The sequence below is a fragment of the Malaclemys terrapin genome, chromosome 11 (genome assembly GCF_027887155.1).
Source record: "Malaclemys terrapin pileata isolate rMalTer1 chromosome 11, rMalTer1.hap1, whole genome shotgun sequence".
NCBI lineage: Eukaryota > Metazoa > Chordata > Testudines > Emydidae > Malaclemys > Malaclemys terrapin.
The window spans coordinates 2761062-2785262 of NC_071515.1; the positions used below are offsets into that span (position 1 = coordinate 2761062).

The window sequence follows — 24201 nt, forward strand, 5'->3', positions numbered from 1 at the left end:
AGGAATTTTCCCCGGGTCAGACTGGCAGGGAGCATGGGGGTGGTGGGTGTCACCTTCCTTGGAAGCGTGAGGCCAGGATCGCCTGCTGGGATCATCTGGGCATGTCCACCCGATCAATCCCCTGCCATTGCAGGGGCCTCGCGCTCTCCTGGTCTCTGCTTGTGGCTCACAACAGTTTAGTCTCCTGAGGACAGAAATGCTTTAGTCTAATTAAAGTCACTGGGCTCAAAGCAGGGGTAACTGGATGAAATGTAAGAGCTTGACTTATACAGGAGCTCAGAGCGCTGGTCCCCCCTGTCTGGGGTCCCGTCTCCAGCTGTGGCCAATCCCCGATGGTTCAGAGGAAGGCCCAATCTGGACTTAAATTCTATAAGCTATAAATGGGAAATATGAAAACCCTGAACCATTTTTCTTTTGTAAATCGCTCCTGGTTTTTAAGCCTGGCGGTGCCGCACTGGGGAGCTGGAGAGGGCGGTGGGCTGGAGGAGGAAGGGGCGGCTGTGTAGGGGGCTGTGGCCTGCATTTGTGCAGATGCACCTTTTGCAGGTGTTCTCAGATTGAATTTCCCACCTGTGATTGTCTCCATGTGGCATGTGTGGCCAGGGAGTTCACAAACTAGCAGCCAGACTGGGAAACACATTTTCCAAACCCCCTCTTCTTTTGGGGCCAATCGTGGGGTTTATTAATGCGTGGGGTTGGCAGTAGGGGTTCCCTCACCCCCCACCCCCTACAACTCCCACATCCAGCTCCCAAGGCCTCCCCTCAGCAACTCCCTTCTCAGGCTTAGGTGGGAAGAAGTAGCAGTGGGACATATCTTTGGCTATTGAAACTCACGCACAGCTGCACACTTATTCTTCATAAGATTCTGAGCCTTGGAGGAAGAATAGGACAATCAGGGGACTCTTTTTAGAGCTTTGGGAAGCTTAATTTGATTTCAAGACAGCCCCTTGCAGCACGCTGGTATGCAGCGGGATTGCGACATCACTGGTCAGCCAGCCAGCCATCCGATGGTTGCCATTATTCACTGGCCAGCTGTGCTGCAGACCAGTCCGCTGAAATTCTGCAAAACTCCCTTGGCGTTTTCTGGCACTTTCATCTGCGTTCCCGGGGGATGATTATTTAATGCTGCTGGGAGTTTGTGTAATTAAAGATGTTAAGAAACTTGGCTACGTAACTTATTATTTTAAATAAACAAATCACATGGCCAGATGAGACAACCCTGCCCTGAATTTTTAACAGAGGCTATTGGACCTCCTAGGTTAACAGCTACAATCGTTTACTAGCTGACAGATGCTGCATTAGGGCTCTCTGCTGTACCACACATATGCCCAGGATTGCAAGATCCCCCAAGCAGGGACTCTGCTTTTCCGGGTGCTATGTAAATAGTCATTAACGCTATGGATTAACTGCGGGCAGGAACAGACAGTGGTTTGAGTGCTTTGATCAGACCTGATTTCTCCTTCCTAACGTGCAGGCTGCACCATCCACGGGGCTGCTGTCCCTGGGGCACACCCTCCCCTCAGCACAGGAGCTGCCATTCCCCTTGATTCAGCAGGGAGCATGCCCCTGGACACTCCCTAGGGAGAGCGAGCTGCCCCCCTCCCCACACACACTTTTCCCGCCGTCTCCACCCGCCAGTGGGAAAGAGCCCCCAGGTCAATCCGCCCCGCTCCCTACTGCGTCACAACCTGTCTCCTGGTTGTTTGGCTGTACAGTGACAAGGTGGGTGTGGAAATATCTTTTATTAGACCAACTTCTGTTGGTGAGAGACACATGCCTTCCAGCTTACACACAGCTCTTCTTCACGTCTGGGAAAGGTACTCAATGTCACAGCTAAATACAAGGTATGTCAGCAGGGTCTGAATGAGCTCTCCCCTGACATCTAATGATGGACTGGGGGAGAAGATGTCAGGAACTAACCTTGTTTGCATAGACACACCGGCTCTGTCTAGGTGTGCAGCGTGATGGAACTGCTTTGCCCAAATGATCACTTTTGGCTGGTTTTAGATTGCAAGTCACTTTGTTATTGGGAGCAGGGGTAATAAGGTGTTGTTATCCTTGTGTGAATCAAGGGGAGCAGAACGTGGCATGCCCTGATTGAGGGGCTCATCCGCAACTGAACTGCACTCACTAAGCAGGGGTTGGGGTGCCAAAGCCAAGAGGAGATGAGAAAGGGTAAGAGTAGGTGTTTCTGCTTGGGGGTGTGGTTGCTGCATAAGGGTCCTAGACACTATTTGACCCTTCCCCTCTCCACTGTTCCATGACAGAGCTGATTAAGACTCAATTGAGAGTCTTTTGTTGTGGATCACGAGAGCTGAAATCACTGATAGCCAGGTCTAAGCATTAGCTCTGCTCTGGGACAGGATCTCTGGTAAAAGAGACTGTCCTAGTGTGAGGCTCCCCACTAACTGCTGAAATCACTGGGAGCAGTGTTAAGCGGTGGGACCTCAAGATCTTCCAGAGGTTGCAGCAGAGAGGGCAGTGATGGAGTGAGTGATGGCGGAGCGGCCGACAGCAGAGCGAGCGGCTGACCGTGGAGTGAACAGTTGACTGAGCGGCTGAGGGTGGAGTGAGTGGCTGACCGAGGAGCAAGCAGTGGCGGAGTGAGCGGCCAATGAAGCAGCTGACAGCAGAGTGAGCAGCTGATGGTGGAGCGGCAGCTGAGGCATTGCTCGCTGCTTCCCCTCTCCTCCCCGGGGTGGCAGGTGAACTCCTCGCTCTAGGTCTTCGCTGACCAAGGACAACTGTGAGTGGGGTGGGGGGGGGGAGAGAGAAGTGGCAGAGTAAAGGGACTTTTGTTTGTTGAACTTTCACACTGCAAGGTGAGAGAATGAGGAAAAGGACACTGCCCAGTGTACTCTGGAGTGGGTGTTTTGTTCATGGTTATATGTTTTCAAATCATGCTTGTGACATGTGACAGGTCCCTGGGGCAGGTTCGTGGGGACGAGATTGTAAAGTTTCTCTTGGAGTTGTTTGGGAAGGATTTAATGACCTCCTCTAAGCACTGGGTGAACTGTGGCCGGGCTGGTAGAGGGGGTGGTGCTGCAGTGCTGTGGGCTGAGTGGTTAGCCCAAGCGTCCCAGCTGACGGTGCTCCAGGTGCGGGCCCAGGGATCCCTCCCATGTGGGCGGCTGTCCGGCCGGTAGCGCTGTCCTGGCAGCTGGCGCGCTTGTGAAGGGTTTCTCTGCCAGGGCACATGCTGTGCCGGCAGGGGTGGGGCTGGCAGGGTGGCCAGGGAGGGGTCTGTCGCTGCTGCCAAGCAGCCAGAGCTGGGGCACCGCCAGGCAGTAGCACAGCGGGGCAGGGCCGGGGGTGCGGAGGTGGAGTTGGCGCTGCTGGGCACGCGTGGGCCCATGTCTGCCGAGCTGGGGAGCCTGTTTCTGTCCCAGCGGCTCCCGGAGGCCGCAGTTGGGCCGAGCCCCTGTGCTCGGAGCTGTACGGCTCTGTGTAATGCTGCACAGCATAGTGCCACGGCGTCACTGGCCTGTGCAGTGCAGCCCCCACCCGCCAGCCGGGGCCGGGGCTCTTAGGAATCCAGAGACATTTTAAATCCATGAACTGCCCCACTGCTCCCAGCATGGAGGGAGGTGACAGAGCTGCCACATGGGTCGATGGGAAGCTCTCCTAGAACATGGCGCTCTGGTTGCTGCAAGGACAGCGTGGGGTGGGAAGGTGCCAAGAAAGGGGAGCGCTGTCAGAAGTAGCCCCCCTGTATGGGACCGGTTGAGGGTCTGTCGGGTGCTTGCTCCGACAGCACGGTGTGGAGTGGTCAAAGCCAAGCAAAATGACATTGGCCCAGCTGTTGCTCCGAGGACTTTCCACTTCCCTCTTGTTATTTTGCAAAGTTTGCAAAGTTTAAGTGTTGGCAACCAGCTGGTGGCTGAGTGCGGAGCTCTCTGGGTTCCATGTCTATTGCTAATGCTGCAGCAGATGTCTGCACTGGCCCTGCACGTCCCAGGGCACTGACTGCCCGATGCTCAGAGCTGGCAATGCTTGGTCACACGCCCGGGATTTGTCTGGTTCCCTGTGGTCTCTCCAGGTGTTTGCGGAGAAGGGGCGGCCCGTATAAAACGGAACCTGCGAGTGACCTCACCCGCTGGCGACTGAGCAATGAAGAAGGGCGGCAGAGTTGGCGCTACCTGGAGGCTGGCGAGGCACGTGAGCGAGAGCAGAGCGGGCTGGAAGCTCACTGCCTAGGCTTGGACACGGTGAGTGGCTGATTTTCGCTCGCAGCGCAGTGTTTGCCAAGGCTGGGAAAGGGGCACCCACCTGAACCCCATGCTCGTATGGCCGGCTGTAATTCCCCTATTGCTGCCATTGTCTCCTGCCCCCAAATGCTGAGTCGTTGTCTCTGAAGCAAGGCTTCTTTTCAGTGACTGTCTTGGATTCACATGCTTGCTAATTCCACAGGGCAGGCACAGGTGGCAGAATTCACAACCTCGTGCCAACCTGGTTGTATTTGTTACTGGGGAAGAGGGGAGGTGTCACAGCCCCCTGCCTGGAGCCCTGGAATCTGGCCCCTGAAAAAGGGAGTGGGGGGACGGGGGACGGGGACTGTTTGCACTGCTCCCTGCCTGCCTGCTGACCCACGCTGGGCTAGGGAGGCCTGTTCCTCTCTGCGGATTACACTGCTCTACAGCCAAAATGCTTCTGAAATAAATGTAGTCAAACTTTACTAATTCTGGGTCACTGAGAACGAAAATGATGCTTAAAATTGTTGATTGGCTCTAGTTTTCAAGATATGCTATTGGGTCAGTATATACGACCCTTGACTTGGGAATGGCGGAGGATAAGTGAGTTATAAAGGGAAGGGATCTCAATTTAAACCAGAAATGACTAAAATATATCTTTGACTGGATCTATGAATAAATCTATGACTGGGTTTGGACAGTACTTGCTTTTTAGGCAAAACAATGAATGATGCAATCTGAAGCTGGTATTGCGTCATACATGATATGAATTGCATCATGTTATTCCTAGAAGTCATGGATGATGCAATCATAACAAAGCTTACATCGCTCTGCTGAACAAATTGCCCTATATCAGCTCTAGAAATCATACAGTGTCGTGCTCTCTTATTTGTCAGTGTTTGATTTTGCAAAGGGACACATTTCTGTTTAGCCAAAGTGAGCAGAGATGCCTCGTACTTGTGTGAACAGTGCAGATAACTTCTGCTATGTTTGTGGTGAAGTGACTTTTGCATCACAAAAGCGCAGTATAAGCACTATGGTTAAGAAAGCCTATCACCTTTATTTTGGCTGCAAAATTGGAGATCAGGACAAGAGGTGGGCCCCACACATATGCTGCAACACTTGGGCAACAAATCTTCGCCAGTGGTTGAACAGGAAAAGGAAATCTATGCCTTTTGCAGTACCAATGATTTGGAGAGAGCAACAGATCATACCAGCAATTGTTACTTCTGCATGGTGCCTCCAGTTGGGAAAGGTGTGTCAAAGAAGAAAAAGTGGACTGTGCATTATCCAAACATTCCATCAGCTATACGCCCAGTACCCCACGGAGAAGGACTGCCGGTTCCTGATGCACCAGAATCATTCTCACTTGAGTCAGACAAGGAAGAGGAAGAGGATGAAACTTCTGGTCCTGAACCATCAATGTCACAGGACCCACATTTTCTCCCATCCTCCTCCTCTGAACAACACCTCATAGCACAAGGTGAACTGAATGACCTTGTCAGGGATTTGGAACTACCCAAGAGTAAGGCAGAGCTGTTGGGCTCCAGACTACAGCAGGGGAATCTCCTGGCAGGTGATGTTAGGGTTTCCATGTTCCGTGACCGTCAAAAGGATCTTGTCCCATTCTTCTTCATGGAAGGTGATCTTGTAGCCTGCAACAACATCGATGGTGTGATGGCAGCCCTCAACATCCTTCATGAACCAGATGAGTGGAGACTGTTCATTGATTCATTGAAGACGAGTCTTAAAGCTGTTTTACTGAATAATGGCAATGTTTTGCCATTAATTCCAGTTGGTCATGCAGTCCATATGAAGGAAACCTATGACAACATGAAACAACTTTTGAGGTGCATAAACTATGACCAACATCAGCGGCAGCTTTGTGGCGATTTGAAGGTTGTTGCTCTCTTGCTTGGTCTGCAGACTGGATACACAAAGTACTGCTGTTTTCTCTGCAAATGGGATAGTCGTGCAAGAGATTCCCACTACATCAAGAAAGATTGGCCACTCCGACAGTCATTGGAGCCTGGGAGGAAAAGTGTTCAGCATCCACCACTTGTTGAATCAAGGAAGATTTTGTTACCACCCTTACACATCAACCTGGGTCTGATGAAGAACTTTGTCAAGGCCATTGACAAAACACAAGCAGCTTTCAAGTACCTCCGTGGAAAATTTCCAAGGTTAAGTGAAGCTAAGATAAAGGAAGGTGTCTTTGTTGGTCCTCAGATTCGTGAACTTCTTCGAGATGATGCATTTGACCATGCACTGCGTGGCAAGAAAAGACGGCATGGAAAGCCTTCCAGTTAGTGGCAATAAATTTTCTCAGAAACAACAAGGCAGACAACTACAGGTTGTTGGTGGAAAACCTCCTCAAGGCATACAACAGCCTTGGTTGCAACATGTCACTAAAGATACATTTTTTGCACTCTCATCTAGATTTTTTTCCACCGAACTGCGGAGCAGTGAGCGACGAGCACGGCGAGCGATTTCACCAGGACATTGCAACAATGGAGAAACGCTATCAGGGCAAATGGAGCCCATCAATGCTTGCAGACTATTGCTGGACAGTGACAAGAGATGCTCCATTTAATGAATACAAGAGACAAGCCAAGAAGTGCCGAGTAGACACTGAATAGGACTAAACTATGTACATAATAGTTTTTTGCCTTTTGTTTCATAATACATTTTATTTATATAACCCTTTTGCTGATTTTTAAAGTGTTACATAAACAGGACAGGTGAAATATTATCATGTAAAGCAACCGTAAACACATGAAAAGACCTAGGTTTACAATTTATGATTAAAACTCAATCTACACAATATACATAGACATTAAATGTAAAAACTTAAATATCTTAGAAACAGTAGCCAATCAGTTGTTTTAATTGTCATATTTGAATTCAGCACATCAAAATACATAATAAATAGCACATTTTATCTCTGAAGCAGACGACTTCTCAAAAATTGTAGACCAGTGTTATGCACTGAATGACTCAGAAGGTGCTTCAAGGCAGCAAGTGTCCTGCTTGTATTCACACTCCTCTGCTCCCCTCCCATACCCTCTTCATCCCTACGCATGCTCTGCACAGTCGCTCTGTGCTGGATTTGGTGTCTGGTTGCTGGCGTTGCTACTAAGGATTGTGTGAAAGGCCAGTGCAGTGCAGGCCATGGGGGAGGTACACATACCCTGATTACCCGTGGGACTGCAGTGCCACCATATCCCACAGCACAAGGCACTTGATTCTACTGGTGTCTTGGCCGCTGGCCATTCCTTGTGCGCGAGCTGGAGCAATGCTCTTTTCATTTGTGTCTGTCCCTGCTCCTCCTCCTTTCTTTGCAGAGTAAGTTCTTCAAGGCCTTGCCCCAGGCCTGCACAGCCCAGGAAGCAGCGCTGAATGGGATGAAGTTTTACTCTGGCCTGCAGGCGGCGGATGGGCACTGGGCCGGTGACTGCGGGGGGCCCCTCATCCTGCTGCCAGGTAGGGTGGATGAAATGGCTGCACCATGTGCTCTGAGCGGCAGCACCTCCGCACAGAGTTACCTGCGTAGGGATGGGATAGCGGGTGCCAAGCAGGGTCCGGCAGCGTGGCCAGGGTCTATGGGGTCCGTGGCGCTTGCTCTTTGCTTAGCTGTCTGGGGATGATTCAGGGTCGGGCGCTGTCGCAGGCCTGGGCAGGGCAGCGTCTTGTCATTCCCCAGCGCACTAGGTGCTGAACCTTAATGGCCGATCGTTTCCCCAAACAGTGACCTAGGAAATGCCCCGGCTGCATTGCACTACAGTTAATCCCCAGCGAACGTGTCTTTAATAATGAGCTGACGTCTGTTGTGAAGCACCAAGAACTACCCAGCCAGTTAGATCCCCCGTCTGGTTTTGCTGAATGGGGGCGGGGTCCTTTGGTGCAGTTCTGACCCCCACAGCCTGTTCCATCGCGGGGGCTGAAGCCGGGGAAGCTAGGGAAGGTCATGTGGTTGTTACAGTCTGATGTGCATTCTGTCTAGACGGCCCTGACGACACTTTTGGGTTCCAGCAGACGACAACCTTGGAGCCATTTAGCCTGGGGTTGTAGCTGCTCCCTGTTAGCTATACGTGCAGTGCTTACTTGGGACTCCTAGCTACAGTGATTTCTCATGTCCTGTGCTGACCATGAAGAGGACACATGCTTCTCTGAACCAACTAGAGTGTCCCTAGTCTGAAATCGGGGGGTGGTTTGGCCTAAAGGGTGGATGTTTTGTCCAACAGGTTTCCTGATCACCTGCCATGTTGCCAAAATCCCACTGCCAGAAGAGTACAGGAGGGAGATGGTGCGTTACCTGCGCTCGGTGCAGCTTCCAGACGGAGGCTGGGGCTTGTGAGTAGCAGAGAAGCTCCTTTTTCCTTATTCCTGCTGCATTGGGCGGGTTGTGCGTTCCAGACCCAGTTGACCAGGGGAATGGTTCCTATCTGTCTGTCCCTGTACAAAACAGTCAGTGAAAACAGTATAGAAATCTCAGAAGCCCCTTGCAAGCACAAAAGTCAGTTCCATTCCTGAGATGTCTGCCTCCCGCGTTGTTATCTGCTCTGATACAGCCTTATATCTCAGACATTATTGCCAGACATTAGGTCCTGCTCCACCTGCTTTGTGCTTCCCCTCACTAGCCCTCCCCAGGTCATGGCATTCCTGGACGGCGCAGAGTTGCTGTAGTGGCTCGAGATGTGTTAATGGGGTGGGCTGCTGGTCATTAAATACACTCTGGGAAGGAGGGCACAGAAACAAGGTGAGGGAAGCCTTCCAGCAGGCAGGGATGGACTGCGGGGAACATTGCTGGGGTGGTGTCAGGGCTGGTCTGCAGAGGCATTCTGGCTGTTATGTGCATTCTGTCTTGGCGTCACTGGAGAAGAGTGTCTTTCCCGTCTCTAGGAGGAGGGTCTGTGATCAGAGGCCTTGGGGAAAGGGAAAGAAATCATGGTAGAAACGTCCGCCTGCACTGCCAGCTCTCCGCCATTGTCTAGGCAGGTTTCCCTATTCCAGCGGAGGTGAGGGGGACCCAGAGGAGCACTAGGAAACGAGGGAGAATGTTCAAAACTGGCTCATTTTCTGTGTCTCGCCTTCAACCTATTAAACAAAATCCCTGAAATCCCACCACCCCCAAGCTGGCCCCTGGGAGGGAAACACTCTGATTTCATTAGCAAATCAAGCCCCGCTTCATCGGCATTTCTGGGGTGACTTTAGCTCCGGCAGTGCCGCTGTACTGAATCACACAGCAATGCAACGGTGGGTGTTCGAAGTACTCGGCGTTGGCGTCATTCCGCCCCCCCTTGCCTTGACGAGAGCACTTGCCTATGGCTTCAGCGGGGACAGGCTAGGCCATGGCTGAGTCCTTCTGAAGCTCCCGCGCAGCATCCAGAGCTTGGCCTGGTGTTCCCTTACATGTGGGAAACGGCTCAGAGCTATGCTGAGAGCTGGAGCTGCAGGGCCGTGGAGGCCAGCATGTGGCGTGACCAGAGCCCTCCTTCACCATGGGGAGACCACTAGAGTGAGGGGCTGGGAGCATTTCGTTCCCTTTTCCCAGCAGCATGGCCCAGGGCGGTTGCTTTTCAGTTAGTTTGCTCAGTTAGCTCTAACCCCCGGGTAGGTTTGCCCCAATAAAACCAGTCTCGGTTGATTGCACGAGTGCTCGGCCATGTCTGACTTCCCTGCTCTCTGTATGTGGCAGGCACGTGGAAGACAAATCGACGGTGTTTGGCACAGCGCTCAACTACACGTCCCTGAGGATCCTGGGGGTCGGGCCGGATGACCCGGACCTCGTGAGGGCTCGGATCAACCTCCACAGCAAAGGTCAGCATGTGGCTGGAGCTCTCCGGCATCCTGTCCTCCCCCAGCACCATGGGGCTGGGACTGTTGAGAAGGGCTTGCCCAGCTCTGAAGGGGTGAGTGGTAGGCGAGGGGACATGCGGCCAGAGTGGCACGAGCCTTTGCAATGGCTTGTCCTTGGCTGTATGGCAGCATGTGCAGTTCCCACGTTAGTTTCTGCCCTGCTGCCCTTAGCTTCTCCCAGCGTGGCCTGGCTGTCGCAGCACGTGTGGCATGTCACAGCCCATGCTGCATCCTGCCGTGCCAGCCCCCTGCCGCGCTTACCTTCTGAATGGCTGTGTCTGTCGGTGTGTAGTGCCCGTTGTGTGCCCGCCGCACCGGCCCGCCGCTCTCCAGGGTCCCTGGCCTGCCACACGACCAGACCAGGATTCAGGAGCCTCTGTTCATGCCCTGTCACATGGCAGGGTCCGTGTCCCTGGCCCCCGTGGCTGCCGTCAGAGCCCAGATCTGTGTCTGTCTCTCCAGGGGGTGCTGTGGGAATCCCGTCCTGGGGGAAGTTTTGGCTGGCCGTCTTGAACGTTTACAGCTGGGAGGGAATGAACACGCTGTTCCCTGAGCTGTGGTAGGTGCTATTCTGTATCTGCAGAGTGTATTGATTTTCAGTCCCAAGCCACAGCCCTGTCCCCTCGCAGCAGCACCCAGCAGAGAGCCCGACGCCGAACACCAGGGACCTGAGAGTAATCCCGGCCTGCACCAGTCCCCCATTCTCCCGCTCAGCCTGGGCCAGGAGGCTTCGGGCACGGAAACCAGGCACCATTCCTGGCATGGGGCGTGGGCTGATGCGGGAGGGATGTTCTGTTGATGACCTTCCCTCCCCCATCCAAGCTTGGCCCACCTGCTCGACCTCCAGCCTTCCTGCCTTCTCTGCCAGCCTCCAGACCCACACGTTGCGCTCTCCCCAAGTCCCTCCCTCCTGGGGCTGAACCTGTGCTGGGTCCTGACATGGTTCCTCCCCATTTGGCATGCCATGGCTGTCCCTGTCCTGGAGCTGGGCGTGCCGCAGACTCCCCCAGCCCTCAGGGACAGCTGGTGCCCGAGCTGGCCGTGGGGCCAGGAGCAGGGGGCAGTGTGAAGCGAGGGAGTTCAGGCAGTGGGCTGATTACAGGGAAACTAGTGGCAGCATTGCCCACTGGCATGTTCCCCGCTGGAGAGGCTGTTTATTCCCTGCGCCTCCCTCTGCACCCCGTTAACACGAACCACAGGGAATCAGATGCAGTCTGTTGGCAGAGGCCCTGTCCAGGATAACAGCCTCGCTGGGTTGCTGGGAGAGCCCAGAATGCTGTCCTCGGGCTGGAGGAGACCGTCTCCTGGCTCCAAATGAGGGCTCCAGCTTCTCTTCCAGGTCCCCCACACCCCAGGAGCGTGGAGCAGCGATTGCCTGGGGTCGGTGCGTTGTCCTGTAGGGCTGCTCTAACGCTGAGGCAGCGGCTATCCTGGGCCCCGGGTGTCTCCTGGGCACGTTACCCCTCTGACTGCCCACACCCCTGTCCTTAACTGTGCCGTGTCCCTGCGGCTCCCCACTCCCCATCCCGCACACTGCCGACAGCGTCCCTCTGTTGTGTGACAGGCTGCTCCCGGCGTGGATGCCAGCCCACCCCTCCACGCTGTGGTGCCACTGCCGCCAGGTGTACCTGCCAATGAGCTACTGCTATGCCACGCGCCTGACTGCCGAGGAGGATGAGCTTGTCCAGAGCCTCAGACAGGTAAATGAACTCCCTGAGCACCCTCCCCACTCCTCACCCTGTGTGACGGTGGCCTGGAGACCCTTCCCACCATGGCCCAGCTGTGGCTAGTCGCATGGACCCGAATCTCCTCATTGGGCGCAAATCCCAGGGGCTGCAGCCTCTGGCAGTGCTTTGGTGGAGATCCCTGTGGGCTCGTTGTGATGTGATCCCCACATCAGCCCCTTGTTCCCCTGTCCCACCAGAGCTTCTGGGTCTTCCCCTTGCCTGGGCACTAACTGCGACGGCCCTGAGCCATGTCTCAGCAGCCCTGTGTCTGACACCTCCGTCCCTCATCTCTGTTACCAAAGAGGAGCACAGGGGTGGGAATCTCCCCTCGTTCTCTATGGTGAATCATAGAATATGAAGGGACCTCAGGAGATCATCTAGTCCAACCCCCTGCTCAAAGCAGGACCAATCCCCTGACAGATTTTTGCCTCAGATCCCTAAATGACCCCCTCAAGGATTGAACTCACAACCCTGGGTTTAGGAGGCCAGTGCTCAAACCACTGAGCTATCCCTCCCCCCTGAAGACTTTAGCAACCCTGCTGCTCAGTGTCTCGTCCTCTCTGGTTGTTCCACTCACCCTCTGCTGATCTAGCAGGGCCAGCGACTCTCACCAGCTTTCTGGTTCTCCGAGACTTACAGAAGTACCTATTTGCTGCTGGCCATTCTGGTTCCCTCTGAGCCTCCTTACGCCTTCCCTGTCACAGCTGATGCTTCTGTACGTTGACGTAGTGTGGGCTGCATTTCTGCTCCTTCAGGGGGATGTTGCTTGAGTGAGCCACGTGGTCCTTCCATGCTTTCCCTTTCGCTTACGGCTGAGGTACGACTGGCCCGTGCTGAGGTACGACTGGCCCGGGCTGGGTTGGGCCCCTCAATGTCAGTATGTGGCCACTGGCATGTTACCTCTGTGCAGCATCCCAGCTCTCGTTAGCAGATGGAAAGGCTCTGCCTTCATAGGCGCAGTGGTAGCCTTCCAAACAGGAGCTGCATGGAACCGATGCCCTGCTGTCTGCGTGACGACCCAGAGCTCGATTCATCACATCAAGGGACCGGTAGATCATCTAGTCAGGCTCCTGTGTAACGCAGGCCAGAGAATGTCACCCAGTTACTCTGGACTGAGCCCAGCGACGTGTCTGGCTGCAGTACAGTGTGCCCTCCAGAAAAGCAGCCGGTCGGGAGCTGAGACATTGAGAGATGGAGAGTCTGCCAGTTCCCTTGGCAGCACATTCCGGTGGTTGATCAGCTTTGTTGTTCACTGTTCGGGCCTTATGCTTCAGCCACTGGTTCTTGTTCTGCCTTTCTCCGCCCTTCGGTACCTGGTATCTTCTCCCTGTGAAGGTTCTTCTACCAGTCACCTGCCAGTCTTATTTCTGATACTCAGTGGTGAGGACAGTCATGGGGGGCCTGGGAGTGCCCGCCTTAAACATCCCATGTAGGTGCCGCATTAATGCTCTTCCAATGCTGGTAACCTTGGCTGATGGGAGGGGTGGAGGGAGCCCTATGGGGCAGGAATTGGGGTGGGCTTTGGGGAAGGAAGGAGAGAGCTGGGAGGGCAAGGTAGGAAGGAAAGCCAAGGGCAGAGTGTCTGGGGTCGTGCAGGGAGCAGGCTTTCCCTGTGAATGCCACGGCAAGGTACTTGCCACACACTTGTTCACAATGCCTAAGGCCTGCACTTTCCAAAGGGAGGAGTGATTTTTGGGAGGCCCCGTCGGCCCCCCGGGAGGGGTCTGATTTGAGAGCACTGAGCTCTGCCCTTTGCGAATCAGACTTGGTGTCTCAGGCTGGGCACCTGACACCCCTAGGCCTGAAGGGGAGTTACGCCTTAGGGGCTGTCTTCTCCCTGCCCACTGGGCTCTGGGAGCCCTGCTGTGAATTGGAGCGGGGTGGAGTCCTGCACACAGGCCTCCAGCCAGAATTAAGCCCTCCCTATTGCATGAGCATGCTCCAGCTTGCTCCCCCCATTCTGGCCTGTGTGGGCCCTGGAGCCCCCCCTTTCGGGCTGTGTGCCCCCCCAGGCCGCATGGGGCCCCGGTGCCCCCCTCAGGTGCTCTGGCACTATCTGAAGGTGCTTTCTCCTCTTGTTAACTCTCCTTAGCAAAGGGTGCTGGGAGCAGCTCCTACATGGGACCTGTCCCGGTGGCTGGTGTGGAGCCACAGAGCGGGCCAGGCAGTGCTGCCCTCCGTCCCCGGTGCTGCCCTGCGTGCTCCGTGCTGTACTCCCCCTGGCTGCCAACGCCACCAGCCTGACACTTGCAGCTGTCTCATGGGTCTGCTCCCATGGCGCGCTAGTGAGCGGATGGCTAATCTCCCGCCTGCTCCCTGCCAGGAGCTGTACGTCCAGGACTACTCCAGCATTGACTGGCCGGCCCAGAGGAATAACGTGGCTGCCTGCGATCTGTACACCCCGCACAGCTGGCTGCTCACACTCGCCAATGGTGAGTAGGCCACTGGCTGGGACTGGCCAGGGCAGGGTGGGGGATAGTTGATGTGCAGGTTGTTTTCTGACCCCACTGCTGTGAATCACTGGCGGAGTTGAGAGCTGCCCCATAGCCTCACATCCAACCCCAGTGCAGCCCCCAAGCTTCCTGTCAGCCTTGCCCTGCCCGTGGGATCTCAGAGTGGCCAGGGACCAGAAGCTGGCAAGACTGTACATTACTAACCCGGGAGGGAATGCTTGTGCCTGACAAAGCAGTGCCCACCTGGCCTCAGCATGGTGCCACAGTTACTGCCCTGCCCAGTGGGCACGAGGGTGATCTGTGTGCGGCATTGGCTCGCTCACTTCGGCCACGAGCCAGCAGCAGCCACCTGGGTCCAGCACGTAGGAAAGGCGCTGGGCTCTGTGCTGATTGCCGCTGGAGGAGGCTGAACCCAGGCCCATCCTGACTGTCGGGTGCCATTGGTGCCGAATCAGGGCTCATGGAACAACTCCAAACACTCTGTCTCTGAGGTGTCTGCGGAGGCTGAGTCCAGCGTGGGCTGTGTGCTGGGGCACTGAGTGAATCTTAATACCTCGGGTTCTGTCCCCCACTCAGCAGCTTCCCACCTTCCCTCTGGTCCTGTCTCGGGCTGAGCAGCAGTGAAACAACCAGGGTTCAGTCCAGGTGTGGAGCGCTCTGGGGCTGTGTCCCTGGGGCTCTCGCCCTGCTCCCCCCAGAGCCCTGGCCAGCTGGGGAAGGGATGGGGGGAGCTCTCTGGGACTCGGGGCCAGGCCCTGCTCGCACAGGAGTTGGGACCAGGCAGCTGGTAAGAGTTTCCTTATTGTGTCTCTCTTGTTCCCGTCTCAGCCATCCTGAACGTGTACGAAGCCCACCACAGCGCCCGGCTGAGGCAGCGAGCCATCGCGGAGCTGTACGACCACATCAAGGCTGATGACAGATTCACCAAGGCCATCAGCATTGGCCCGGTAGGCTGCTCGTTACCGTTCCCAACGAATCAACGGAGCTGGCTCCAATTCCTGCCCGGGTGCGGGAGAGTCCGGCCTGGGACTCCCCAGCTCTACACAGATGCCCTGCTGCTGGCACGTAACCATAGCAACCAGCAATCCAGGCAGGCTCAGGGCCTGCTGTGCTGGGCGCTGCACACAGGAGAGTTCACGGCGGATGACAAGGGCATGAGCAGGCTGGCAGGAGAGGAGAGCGTGAGCAACCGCTTGGACGTTGTACAGTGGCCGTGGAGGCTGGGCGTGCCAGATGCCCCCCTCTGCAGAGTCTTTGCTGGGGACAGCTGGGGGGTGTGGAGTCAGCTGGTGGAAGGCCGTGGCTGGAGAGTGATCTCCTGCCCTGTGATGGGGAACGGACATGGGGATGCCAAGGGGTCCGTTCTGTGACCAGAGCCCCATGTAGACATGCTCGCTCGCCTGCAGACAGCCCCCAGCCTGGGGTTTGCTCTGGGGCTGGTCACGAGGTCAGGTCATGCTGTGCAGGCCCAAGCCGAACACCAGCGCGCTCTGCAGGGGAGTGACGCCTTCTCTCTCGGCAGATTTCCAAGACCATGAACATGCTGGTTCGCTGGTACGTGGATGGGGAGAGCTCTCCAGCCTTCCAGGAGCATGTCTCCAGGATCCCTGATTACCTCTGGTAAGGCCAGGCCCATGAACCTCCCTAGCCCTGGAGACAGCGCAGGGCTCAGCTAGAGAGAGCCACTCTGCCCCGCGCGGGAGTCTCCAGCCCCTAGCAGGGAACCTGCTGCCCAGATCTGCCATGGGGGACCCCGCTCTGCCCCCAGGGCCACCACGCTGCGTAGGCCCCACGAGCAGGGAGCTCTGTGCAGGGGGCATGCGAACGGGGGGGTCTTGCACTGATCAGCAGCCAGCTCCAGACACTGGCTCCTTATTAGTGAGTCCCACTCGCTCCAGTTCTCCCAGTCAGGCTGGGAAGGGGCAGGCCAGGGCCCCCGGGGAACCTGCTGCAAGGCTGCCCCTGAAGCTCAGTACTCCGTGCCCCAGCAGCAGCGTTAGACGCCTGGGGGCTGCGGGAGGCTGGGGACAGCACCACGCTCCCCAGGCTGCTGCAGTGATGTGCTCTCTCTCCACGCAGGCTGGGACTTGACGGCATGAAGATGCAGGTAAGGCGCTGTGGCCCTGGCAGTGACCGCAGGGACCCTGGGCACCTCTCGCTGCTGCTGAGGCAGCTCGCAGGGCTGGGCAGGGACCCCACACCCGGGGACTGAGCGTGTACTGCAAAGGGGGTCTCGCCAGGCTGCTCTGCCTCGGGGGATCTGCCACCCCTGCAATGTCTCCCTTTGCTGCCGGGCTGTTGATAGTCATAGGACCAGCCCTGGCCCAGCTGTGCGGCTCACAGCAGCAGCTTCTCCCGTCCCTGCTCCTCCTCCTGGCTGAGGGTAGAAGGGGTTGGTATCAGGAGCAGTGTGTGTCAATGCTCTCGGGCAGCTGCTTCCCCTGCACCTCTGGGGGGTGCTCTGCACCCGCCATCCCGTGCCCAGCCTCTTTGCTCCGGCCTTCCGCCTCTGGGGTGGAGCCTAAGGGAGGAGTCCCGTCCTGTCCTGTCTTTGCTGTGCGGTTCTGGCCCTACGTTAGCGGGCAGCCCCTCTGCTACCTGCGCTGGGGGCTAGAACCGAGCACTAATGGCTGCTTGGCCCCTGCTGAGTGTCCAGCAAGGAAAGGGGCTGCGTGCTGCTCCCCCATGCCCTGGCCACGCTTCTCTGTCCCACTTCCTGCAGCTCAGTGTCTCCCAGACAAACGTGCCTCTCCCGGCACAGTGGTGCATCCCCCCCAGACACAGCTCTGCCACCTCCCTCCTCCCCCGCCCCACGGCTCCCCTTGCCGCCCAGCCAGCCATTCGCACTGCTGTCTGTTTGTGCAAACATGGACTGTTCCTTGTGTCACGGCCTGGCCCCGGTCGGCAGAGCACTCACAGACCCGCCATGGAGGCGGTCTAGTAGTGCAGTGCTCCACCAAGACCTCCTCCCAGCCTTCGGCTCCTTGGGGCTTGAGTACCACACCTGCCCTTTCTGGGGCTGCCCCACGGCCCAGCCCAGCAGGGCCCACATGCTGCTGCCTAAGCCCCCCATGTGCCTGGAGCCCTGTCGGCCCATCCCAGTCCCCTCCTCATGTTCCTCTCTGGGTTCAGGATCCATGGCCAAACTGCCCTCGTTTTGAACCCCTCGGTGGGCTTCCTGCAGCTTCTCTCCCCTTCCCTCCGGCCTCCTCTGCTGTGCGAGAGCCGAGTCCCTGCAGCTCCTGCCCTCTGGGCCAGCCTTGCTGGCTCTGCCTCGCTTCATGTCTCAGCTCAGAGACCCCCGTCCCGTCCCGTCCCGTCCCGTCCCTACGGCTCGCGCTCTGCACGCTGCTATGGGCTCTCTCTCGTTTCCAGTCGCTCTGTCTGGGATGCAGCTTGCAGCCTAGGGTGCTGTACACACCAACACTGGATTGGGTGAGGTGCCCGGAGCCATCCTGCACTGGGTCCATGAGGGGCTTGCAGGATCAGACCCTAACATAGCTTTGGAGGGAAATTCTAACCTCATCCTCCGAACTAAAAAACCCCTAACCCTGCTCCTGCTGCCCGTTTCTGCCCCAGTGTGTTCCCTTAGGCTGCAGCCCTCCCTGTGCACAGGGCCCATGGTGCAGTGTGGCGGTGCCTGTGCTGCGTGACTGCACCCAGCCAGTGTGCCCTATAGCCTTCTCTGTCTACACGCCATTGGTACAGTGTGGTGGCGCCTGCAGGCAGCATGGCCTGTAGGGGTGGGTGGGAAGCCTGGGGCGGATTGAAAAGCTGCTTCTCATTGCACACTATTCTTTTCCAGGGCACCAACGGATCCCAGCTCTGGGACACAGTGTTTGCCGTCCAAGCCTTCCTGGAGGTAATGTTTGCTGTTGTGCCAGCCTGCTGGGCTGCCCCCCAAGGGACGTGGGTCTCAGACAGGCACCATCCTGCACTTTCCTCGGTGCCATGGCTCTTGGCCTGCTCCTACAGTGTACGCTCAACAGCAACACTAGAGAGAGGCCTCGGGTGTCAAGAGCAGACGGAGCTGTGACGATCGTCGAGTCTGACCCCCTGCAGAGCCCAGGCCAGAGAATGTCCCCCTGAGCTCCCTGCGCTGAGCCGGTAACTGGTGGTGCAGCCAGAGTGCAGCTCTTAGAGAGAGCCCTGCAGGCTTGCGATCCCAGCGCGCTCCGAATGCAGGCTAAGGGGCAGAACAGCTAGTGCCCCGTAGCGTTGGGTGGATGCACCTGCGTACAAAGGCAGGTGTGTGCAGGTTTGCAGGTGGACTGGCCTTTGAACGCTGGGTGCGAGGTGTCACTGGAGGAAGGCTAGAATGGCACGGGGCTCTGCACGTGTCCCCTGTAGTAACACCCGGAGATGAGCAGCACTGTCACGCCGCTTGGGAATCTGCACTTGGCCAGCTGCAGGCGTGGAGCTGGCAGGCGCGTAGGGAATAGCCACTATAGCTGTTCCATAGCATGTGGCATGCTGCCAGTGATGGCCCCTGAAAATACTGTCCTAACTCCCGTCAGGTGCAAGCACGTGGCCCCACGGTACTGGTGGGTAGGCGCTGAAATGCACATGGGCAGGGACCAAGGAGAGTTCCTGTTACCTTTTCCCCGCATACGCTGTGTTCTCTTTGGGCTACTGGTACGAAGATGGGCCATATCGCACCTGCCATGGTAAAACCTGCCCAGAGCCCAGCGCTGCTCGGAGCCAGCAGCAGTGTTGGAATATAGAGACTGGGGTTTGACCGCTCTGAGCGAGCGATGGAGATGTGTTGTTTGGTGTAGCTCCAGCATCGGGCACTGCGATGCTGCTCCGCCAGTCGCTCAGAGCCTGAGAGTTCCTGTTCCTCGCTGTACCAGCCAGTGCGAGATGAGCCACCCCAGTGCAGATCTCGGGTGCCCCGGAGTCCCTGGCTGGCCAGAGTGCTGTATTTGACTCTTACCAGGGAGTGACCGTGCCTGGCACAGATTCCAGGAGATCTTTCCTAATTTGTTTTTCCCGAAGAACTAAACTGATCACAGAGCTGAGCAGTGACATCTCTTTATTTTGTGTGTCTTCCTCCTTGTCTAGGCTGGTGCTCAGAATGACCCGGCATTCACTTCCTGTCTGAGGCAAGCCCATGAATTCCTCAAAATCACCCAGGTGAGCACTGAGTTGGGGTCACAGATGTGGGGAGTCAGCATTGACTCTGGTAAGACTGCAGTGTCCTGCGTAGCTTCTCGGCATCCAGCCATGCGGCTCATCCCCTTCATGCGCTGTAGTCATAGGTGCGGGAACTAGGGGGATGGGGTGCTGCAGCACCCCCAGGTTTCACTGTGAAACGTTTGCTGGCGCTGTTAGAACGAAGCTAGCGTTATTTTGCAATTCTTGAGAATTCCGGAGATGTGCTGCACCCGTGTGGTGTGAGCAGGAATTGCGGTTTTTCACATTGCGTTTGAACACAGGGTTTCCAGTTTCGTTAGCTGGCTTTCAGCACCCAGCGCCACTGGCTGTCCTAGGAGATACAGAGGAAAGGGGTTTGGTACCAGAACACGGTAGGGAGAGAGGCCCAGAGTCTCAAAGGTATTGAGGTGTCTAACTCCATTTGGGGCTGGGGGTCAGAGTGCAGGGGCATTTTAAAGCAGCGTGGCAGGGAGGTGAATGCTGTGGGTCCCACGGGCTAGCTCAGCTCAGGGGTTTCGTTGTCTATCAAACGCACTAGTTTGCAGAGTCCTTTTTGTGCGCCCGTGTCGAACGTCTCTGGATCTGTAGGTTTCCTCCGTCTTACATTGCATGGGGCTTTTCTGTAGGGGCTGACCCAGCCGGGTTCTCTCTAGTTCCCCTGTTTCCAGAGCCCTGCCACTGTCCCACTGCAGCTCCGGTGAGGGTTCTCCCCACCCAGCTCTGGAGCCAGGGCTGCGAGTGCTGCAGGGCGCAGCGCGCTTGGCCTTGTGAAGCGGAGTGTGCCTCACCTCTCTCAGGGAGGGAGACCCGCCTGCCCTGGGACACAGCTGGCACATGGGCCTGGCTGACCCTGAGATTCCTGTGACCGTCCCTGCACTGGTGCCGTTTCCCGGTGCTGCTCCACAGGCGCTAGAGGCAATGAGAGCACACGCGTGAACCTCCAGTGGTGTTCTCACCACCGCATCATCCAGGCCTGTTCTGAGCAGGGCTGCCTGGCCCAGGGATCAGACCCCACAGCTGTCTGCTCTCAGGCTGCCCTGTCCCTGGTGCTGGACCCAGCGTGGCAGGGCAGTTTCATGGGAAGCTTGGTGCGGACCCAGCCGCGGGGCCCTCTCTGGGCTCTGTGGGGGTGAAGCACTGAAAACAAGTGGATGCACAGGGCCCTCTGCAGTCCGGCTAGGGGGAGAGCTCCAGGTGCCCTGTGTGCTGACACAGCCACCCCAGGGCAGCACTGGGGCGTACTGCAAAGGGTCAGCTGTGGAAGACCCTTCTGCTCATCCCCTGCCAGTGGTAGAGTCCAGGGCCAGCCTTGGCCCCAGCCTGATCCAGGGAGACGTGACACAGACAAGCACCAATCCCAGCCTGGCCTCTGGCGACCAGACTGTGGCAGCGCAGACAGGAGTGCTCTGCGGGCACGGCTGGCCTTGATCCCATGGCCATCGCCATAGCGGTGAGACCCCTGCCCTTTGCAGTGCTCTGCTCTTGCAGTGGGGCCTGTGGGGTCTGCAGCCAGGCTGCTCCTGCCGTTCCTCCTCACTGGCGCTCCTCGTATCTCCTGCAGATTCTGGATAACCCGCCCGACTACCAGAAGTACTATCGCCAGATGAGCAAGGTACAGCTGGCCACGGGCCTGGATTTCCCTGGGTTGATTCTCCCCTGTTGTTCCATGTTTGTTCCTCACGTGTCCGGCTGCCCCTAGCTCTGGGCTGCTCGCGGGGCAGGGAACGAACCTTTTAGGCTCAAAGTGGATCTATCCTGTGATAGCGTCAGAGGGAGGCTCTGGCCGCAGAGCGACTCTCTGGTGTCCGGAGGAGTCTGCAGCCGTGACTGAGATCCCAGGTGCCGAGGGGCTGGCAGTGAGACAGGCTCAGCCTGCTTGGAAGAAGGGCACGAGCTGGCGTTTACCTGTCAGTGCCCGGGGCATGGGAAGCAGAACAGCAGGTGGCTTGGTGTCTGCATATGGGGGCAGGGCTTGGCCAATACACATCGCATCGGCGGAGGAGGGGCTGGATTTCACCCACCACTGGCACTTTGCTTGGGGCCCAGACTTGGGTTTGGTTCCAGCCTCCAGCGTGAAAGCTATTGCAGTAGCTCCTGGTGCCACCTCGCTGTTAAGGAGAGACTCCCCTGTCTCCCCAGTCTCCTGCTGGACTGGAAGTGGGGGATGGTTGCCAGCGTTCTCTCCCCATTTCGTGTGCACAAGCGGAGCTGTAATGCGGGGTTGGGTGAGGGGGCTCCACCTCCCCTTGGGCAGGGCAGAGCCTGGCGGGGAAGTTTCCCTCGCTCTCCCTGCTCCTGGGGCTGAGTGCTGGTGCCTGACTCCCCAGGGCGGATTCCCCTTCAGCACCCGTGACTGCGGCTGGATCGTGGCTGACTGCACTGCGGAGGGGCTGAAATCGGTGATGCTGCTGCAGGAGAAGTGTCCCTTCATAGCAGAGCACGTCCCCACGGGGCGCCTCTTTGACGCTGTGAATGTGGTAAGAGGCGGCGGATGCCCAGTTGGGGGAGAACCCCGGAGTCAGCACCATGTATCTCGGAACAGCTTAAAACAAAATGGCTTCTGGGTGGGGGATGTTCTCCCTCTGTGGGCCTTGGCCGTCCTGTGACTGGGCATACGGCCTGCAGGGCGTGAGCCTGGGATCACGTCTGGATGTGAACTGGGCCCGGCTGGCATGAACCCCAGGAGGAGCCCAGGCAGGGCTGTTAGTGCAGCGCCTCTCGCTGCCAACGGGTGTCGCTCATGAGTCCTGAGTCGGGAGCAGCACGTACAGCCTGACAGGACGTGACCAGATTGCCCTGTGTGCGGGAGAGAGCTCAGAGCTGTTCTTTCCCTGTTCTGTCCCTGCGTGGAGGGACAGCGCAACGCCTTTCCCCGGCGGGCAGTCTGCTCACAGCACGGACACCCCGTGCAGGGAGCTCATTCGCCCAAGTCTTGGGGAGCAGAAGCAAATGTCCCGAGCTGGCTCCAGGGCCTTGGAGACCAGGCAGCTGTTCCGTGGGGAGGATAAACGTGCCTCTGGCTCTGGCCAGCTCCTAGCAAAAGGGAAGGGGGAAAAGAGGGAAGAAATGAGGCCTCATTCAGCACAAAATGGAGATGTTGAGAATAAAATCAGGGAGCCAAAGGACATGAGAGAGAAAAAATCTTGAATTGCCTGTGCCCCAGTACTCAGGGCCAGGGTAACAGACAAGAGGAATTGCTTATCTCTGAGCAATGTGATCTAGCTGGCACTACTGAAACCTGCTGGGACAAGTCCCACCATTGGAATGTTAAAATCAATGGCTATGGTCATTTAGCAAAGATCCAGTGGGCAAAAGGGGAGGGAAAGTGGCATCTCCATCAAAAATGGCATCTCCTGTTCTGAGTCACTGATAACTCAGAAGACAATGATCTCGAATACTAATAGATCAATGTTCTAACAGACCGAGCACAAGTCGGTATTTGCTACAAACCCCAAATCACATGAGGGCCCAGGATGACCAGCCCCTTACGCACCTATCTACTATGTGTAGAGAAAAAAGCTGTGTGATCATGGGGGACTTCGGTCAGAGTGACACACGCTGGAGGGCTCTTGCAGCCAGGACCAAAACCTCCTTGGGATTTTGAAATCTCATTGATGACAGTTTCCTAACTCAAAAAGTGCTGCCACCAAGACAAGAGAATTCTGTATTGGACCTCGTCTTGACAGATAAAGAAGAACTGATCACACAACTAAAAATTAATAGAAGCTTAGGTAAAGTAATCCTAATTTGATCACATGAGTAATGTGCAAGCAGAATAAAGTCCAGACCAAAGGCATATATACTTGGTACTTTAAAAGGACCAATCTCATAAAGCAAAACAACTATGACCCTGTCATAGGTTTCACCCCACTCTGAACTTTAGGATACAGATGTGGGGCCTGCATGAGAACCCCTAAGCTTAATTACCAGCTTAGATCAGTATGCTGCCACCACCAAATCATTTAAACAACTGTTTATGAGTCATTTGGGAACTCTGTCTTCCCCGCAAAATATCTCCCTCCCAAGTACTATAACCCTTCCCTGTGTAGCCTTGAGAGACTTCCCCACCAATTTCCTGGATCTTAAAACAAGGAAAAATCAATCAGATTCTTAAAAAGAAGACTTTTAATTAAAGAAAAGGGGTGAAAGGAATACCTCTGTGAGATTAGCATGCAAGCTACTCTCACAGACAACAGATTCAAAACACAGAGGATGTTCCTCTGGGCAAAAACCTTAGTTACACAAAAGAAAACCCAATTTGATTATTCCTCTATGCAAAAAGAACAAGTCACAAAAGGAAATAAACATAAGCTAATGCATTCGTTCTCTAATACTCACTACCTTGGTTGATTCCTGGATCTTTTCACTCCAGCACAGAACTTAATGAATAGAACAAAGGAAAAAATTTCCCTCCTTCCTCTTGAAAAATCTTGTCCCCACATTGGTCCCCACCTCTGGTCAGGTGTCCGCTAGGCTAGGTGAACTTGTTAACCCTTTACAGATAAAAGAGGCATTAACCCTTAACTGTCTGTTTATGACAGACCCAAATCAGCTGGGAGGAAGAATTTAATCAGAGAAAATGTGGTTGATAACTGGGAATTGTTTAAGAACAATTGGATGCCCCAAAAGCTACAATCCCACAATCAAGGAAGAAGGCAGTAGTGGATAACGAAAGACCTGGATTAGAGGAGAAGTGAGGGCACCTATAAAAATAAGAAAACAATATATAACAAATGGCAGAAAAAGGAAGTTGAAATCAGAAGCTAAGAATTGTAGATGATGGATGCGGGAAACAAAGGGGCACAAGAAGAAATC

At 55.9% G+C, this 24201-nt stretch overlaps 1 protein-coding gene across 1 annotated transcript in view; it reads left to right on the plus strand.

Annotated features, from left to right (window-relative positions):
• The first annotated feature begins 1776 nt into the window (after positions 1–1776).
• The window catches only part of LOC128845718 (lanosterol synthase-like), a 32166-nt gene continuing 9741 nt past the window's right edge, over positions 1777–24201 (plus strand). Inside the window, exons 1-15 of the mRNA XM_054044655.1 lie at positions 1777–1844; positions 4040–4208; positions 7535–7673; positions 8435–8543; positions 9889–10010; positions 10512–10608; positions 11614–11749; positions 14100–14208; positions 15058–15176; positions 15752–15849; positions 16309–16336; positions 18035–18091; positions 19294–19365; positions 20948–20998; positions 21714–21863. Coding sequence (XP_053900630.1) covers positions 1825–1844; positions 4040–4208; positions 7535–7673; positions 8435–8543; positions 9889–10010; positions 10512–10608; positions 11614–11749; positions 14100–14208; positions 15058–15176; positions 15752–15849; positions 16309–16336; positions 18035–18091; positions 19294–19365; positions 20948–20998; positions 21714–21863 — 1476 coding nt within the window. The 5' untranslated portion in view covers positions 1777–1824. The remainder of the gene's footprint in view (positions 1845–4039; positions 4209–7534; positions 7674–8434; positions 8544–9888; positions 10011–10511; positions 10609–11613; positions 11750–14099; positions 14209–15057; positions 15177–15751; positions 15850–16308; positions 16337–18034; positions 18092–19293; positions 19366–20947; positions 20999–21713; positions 21864–24201) is intronic.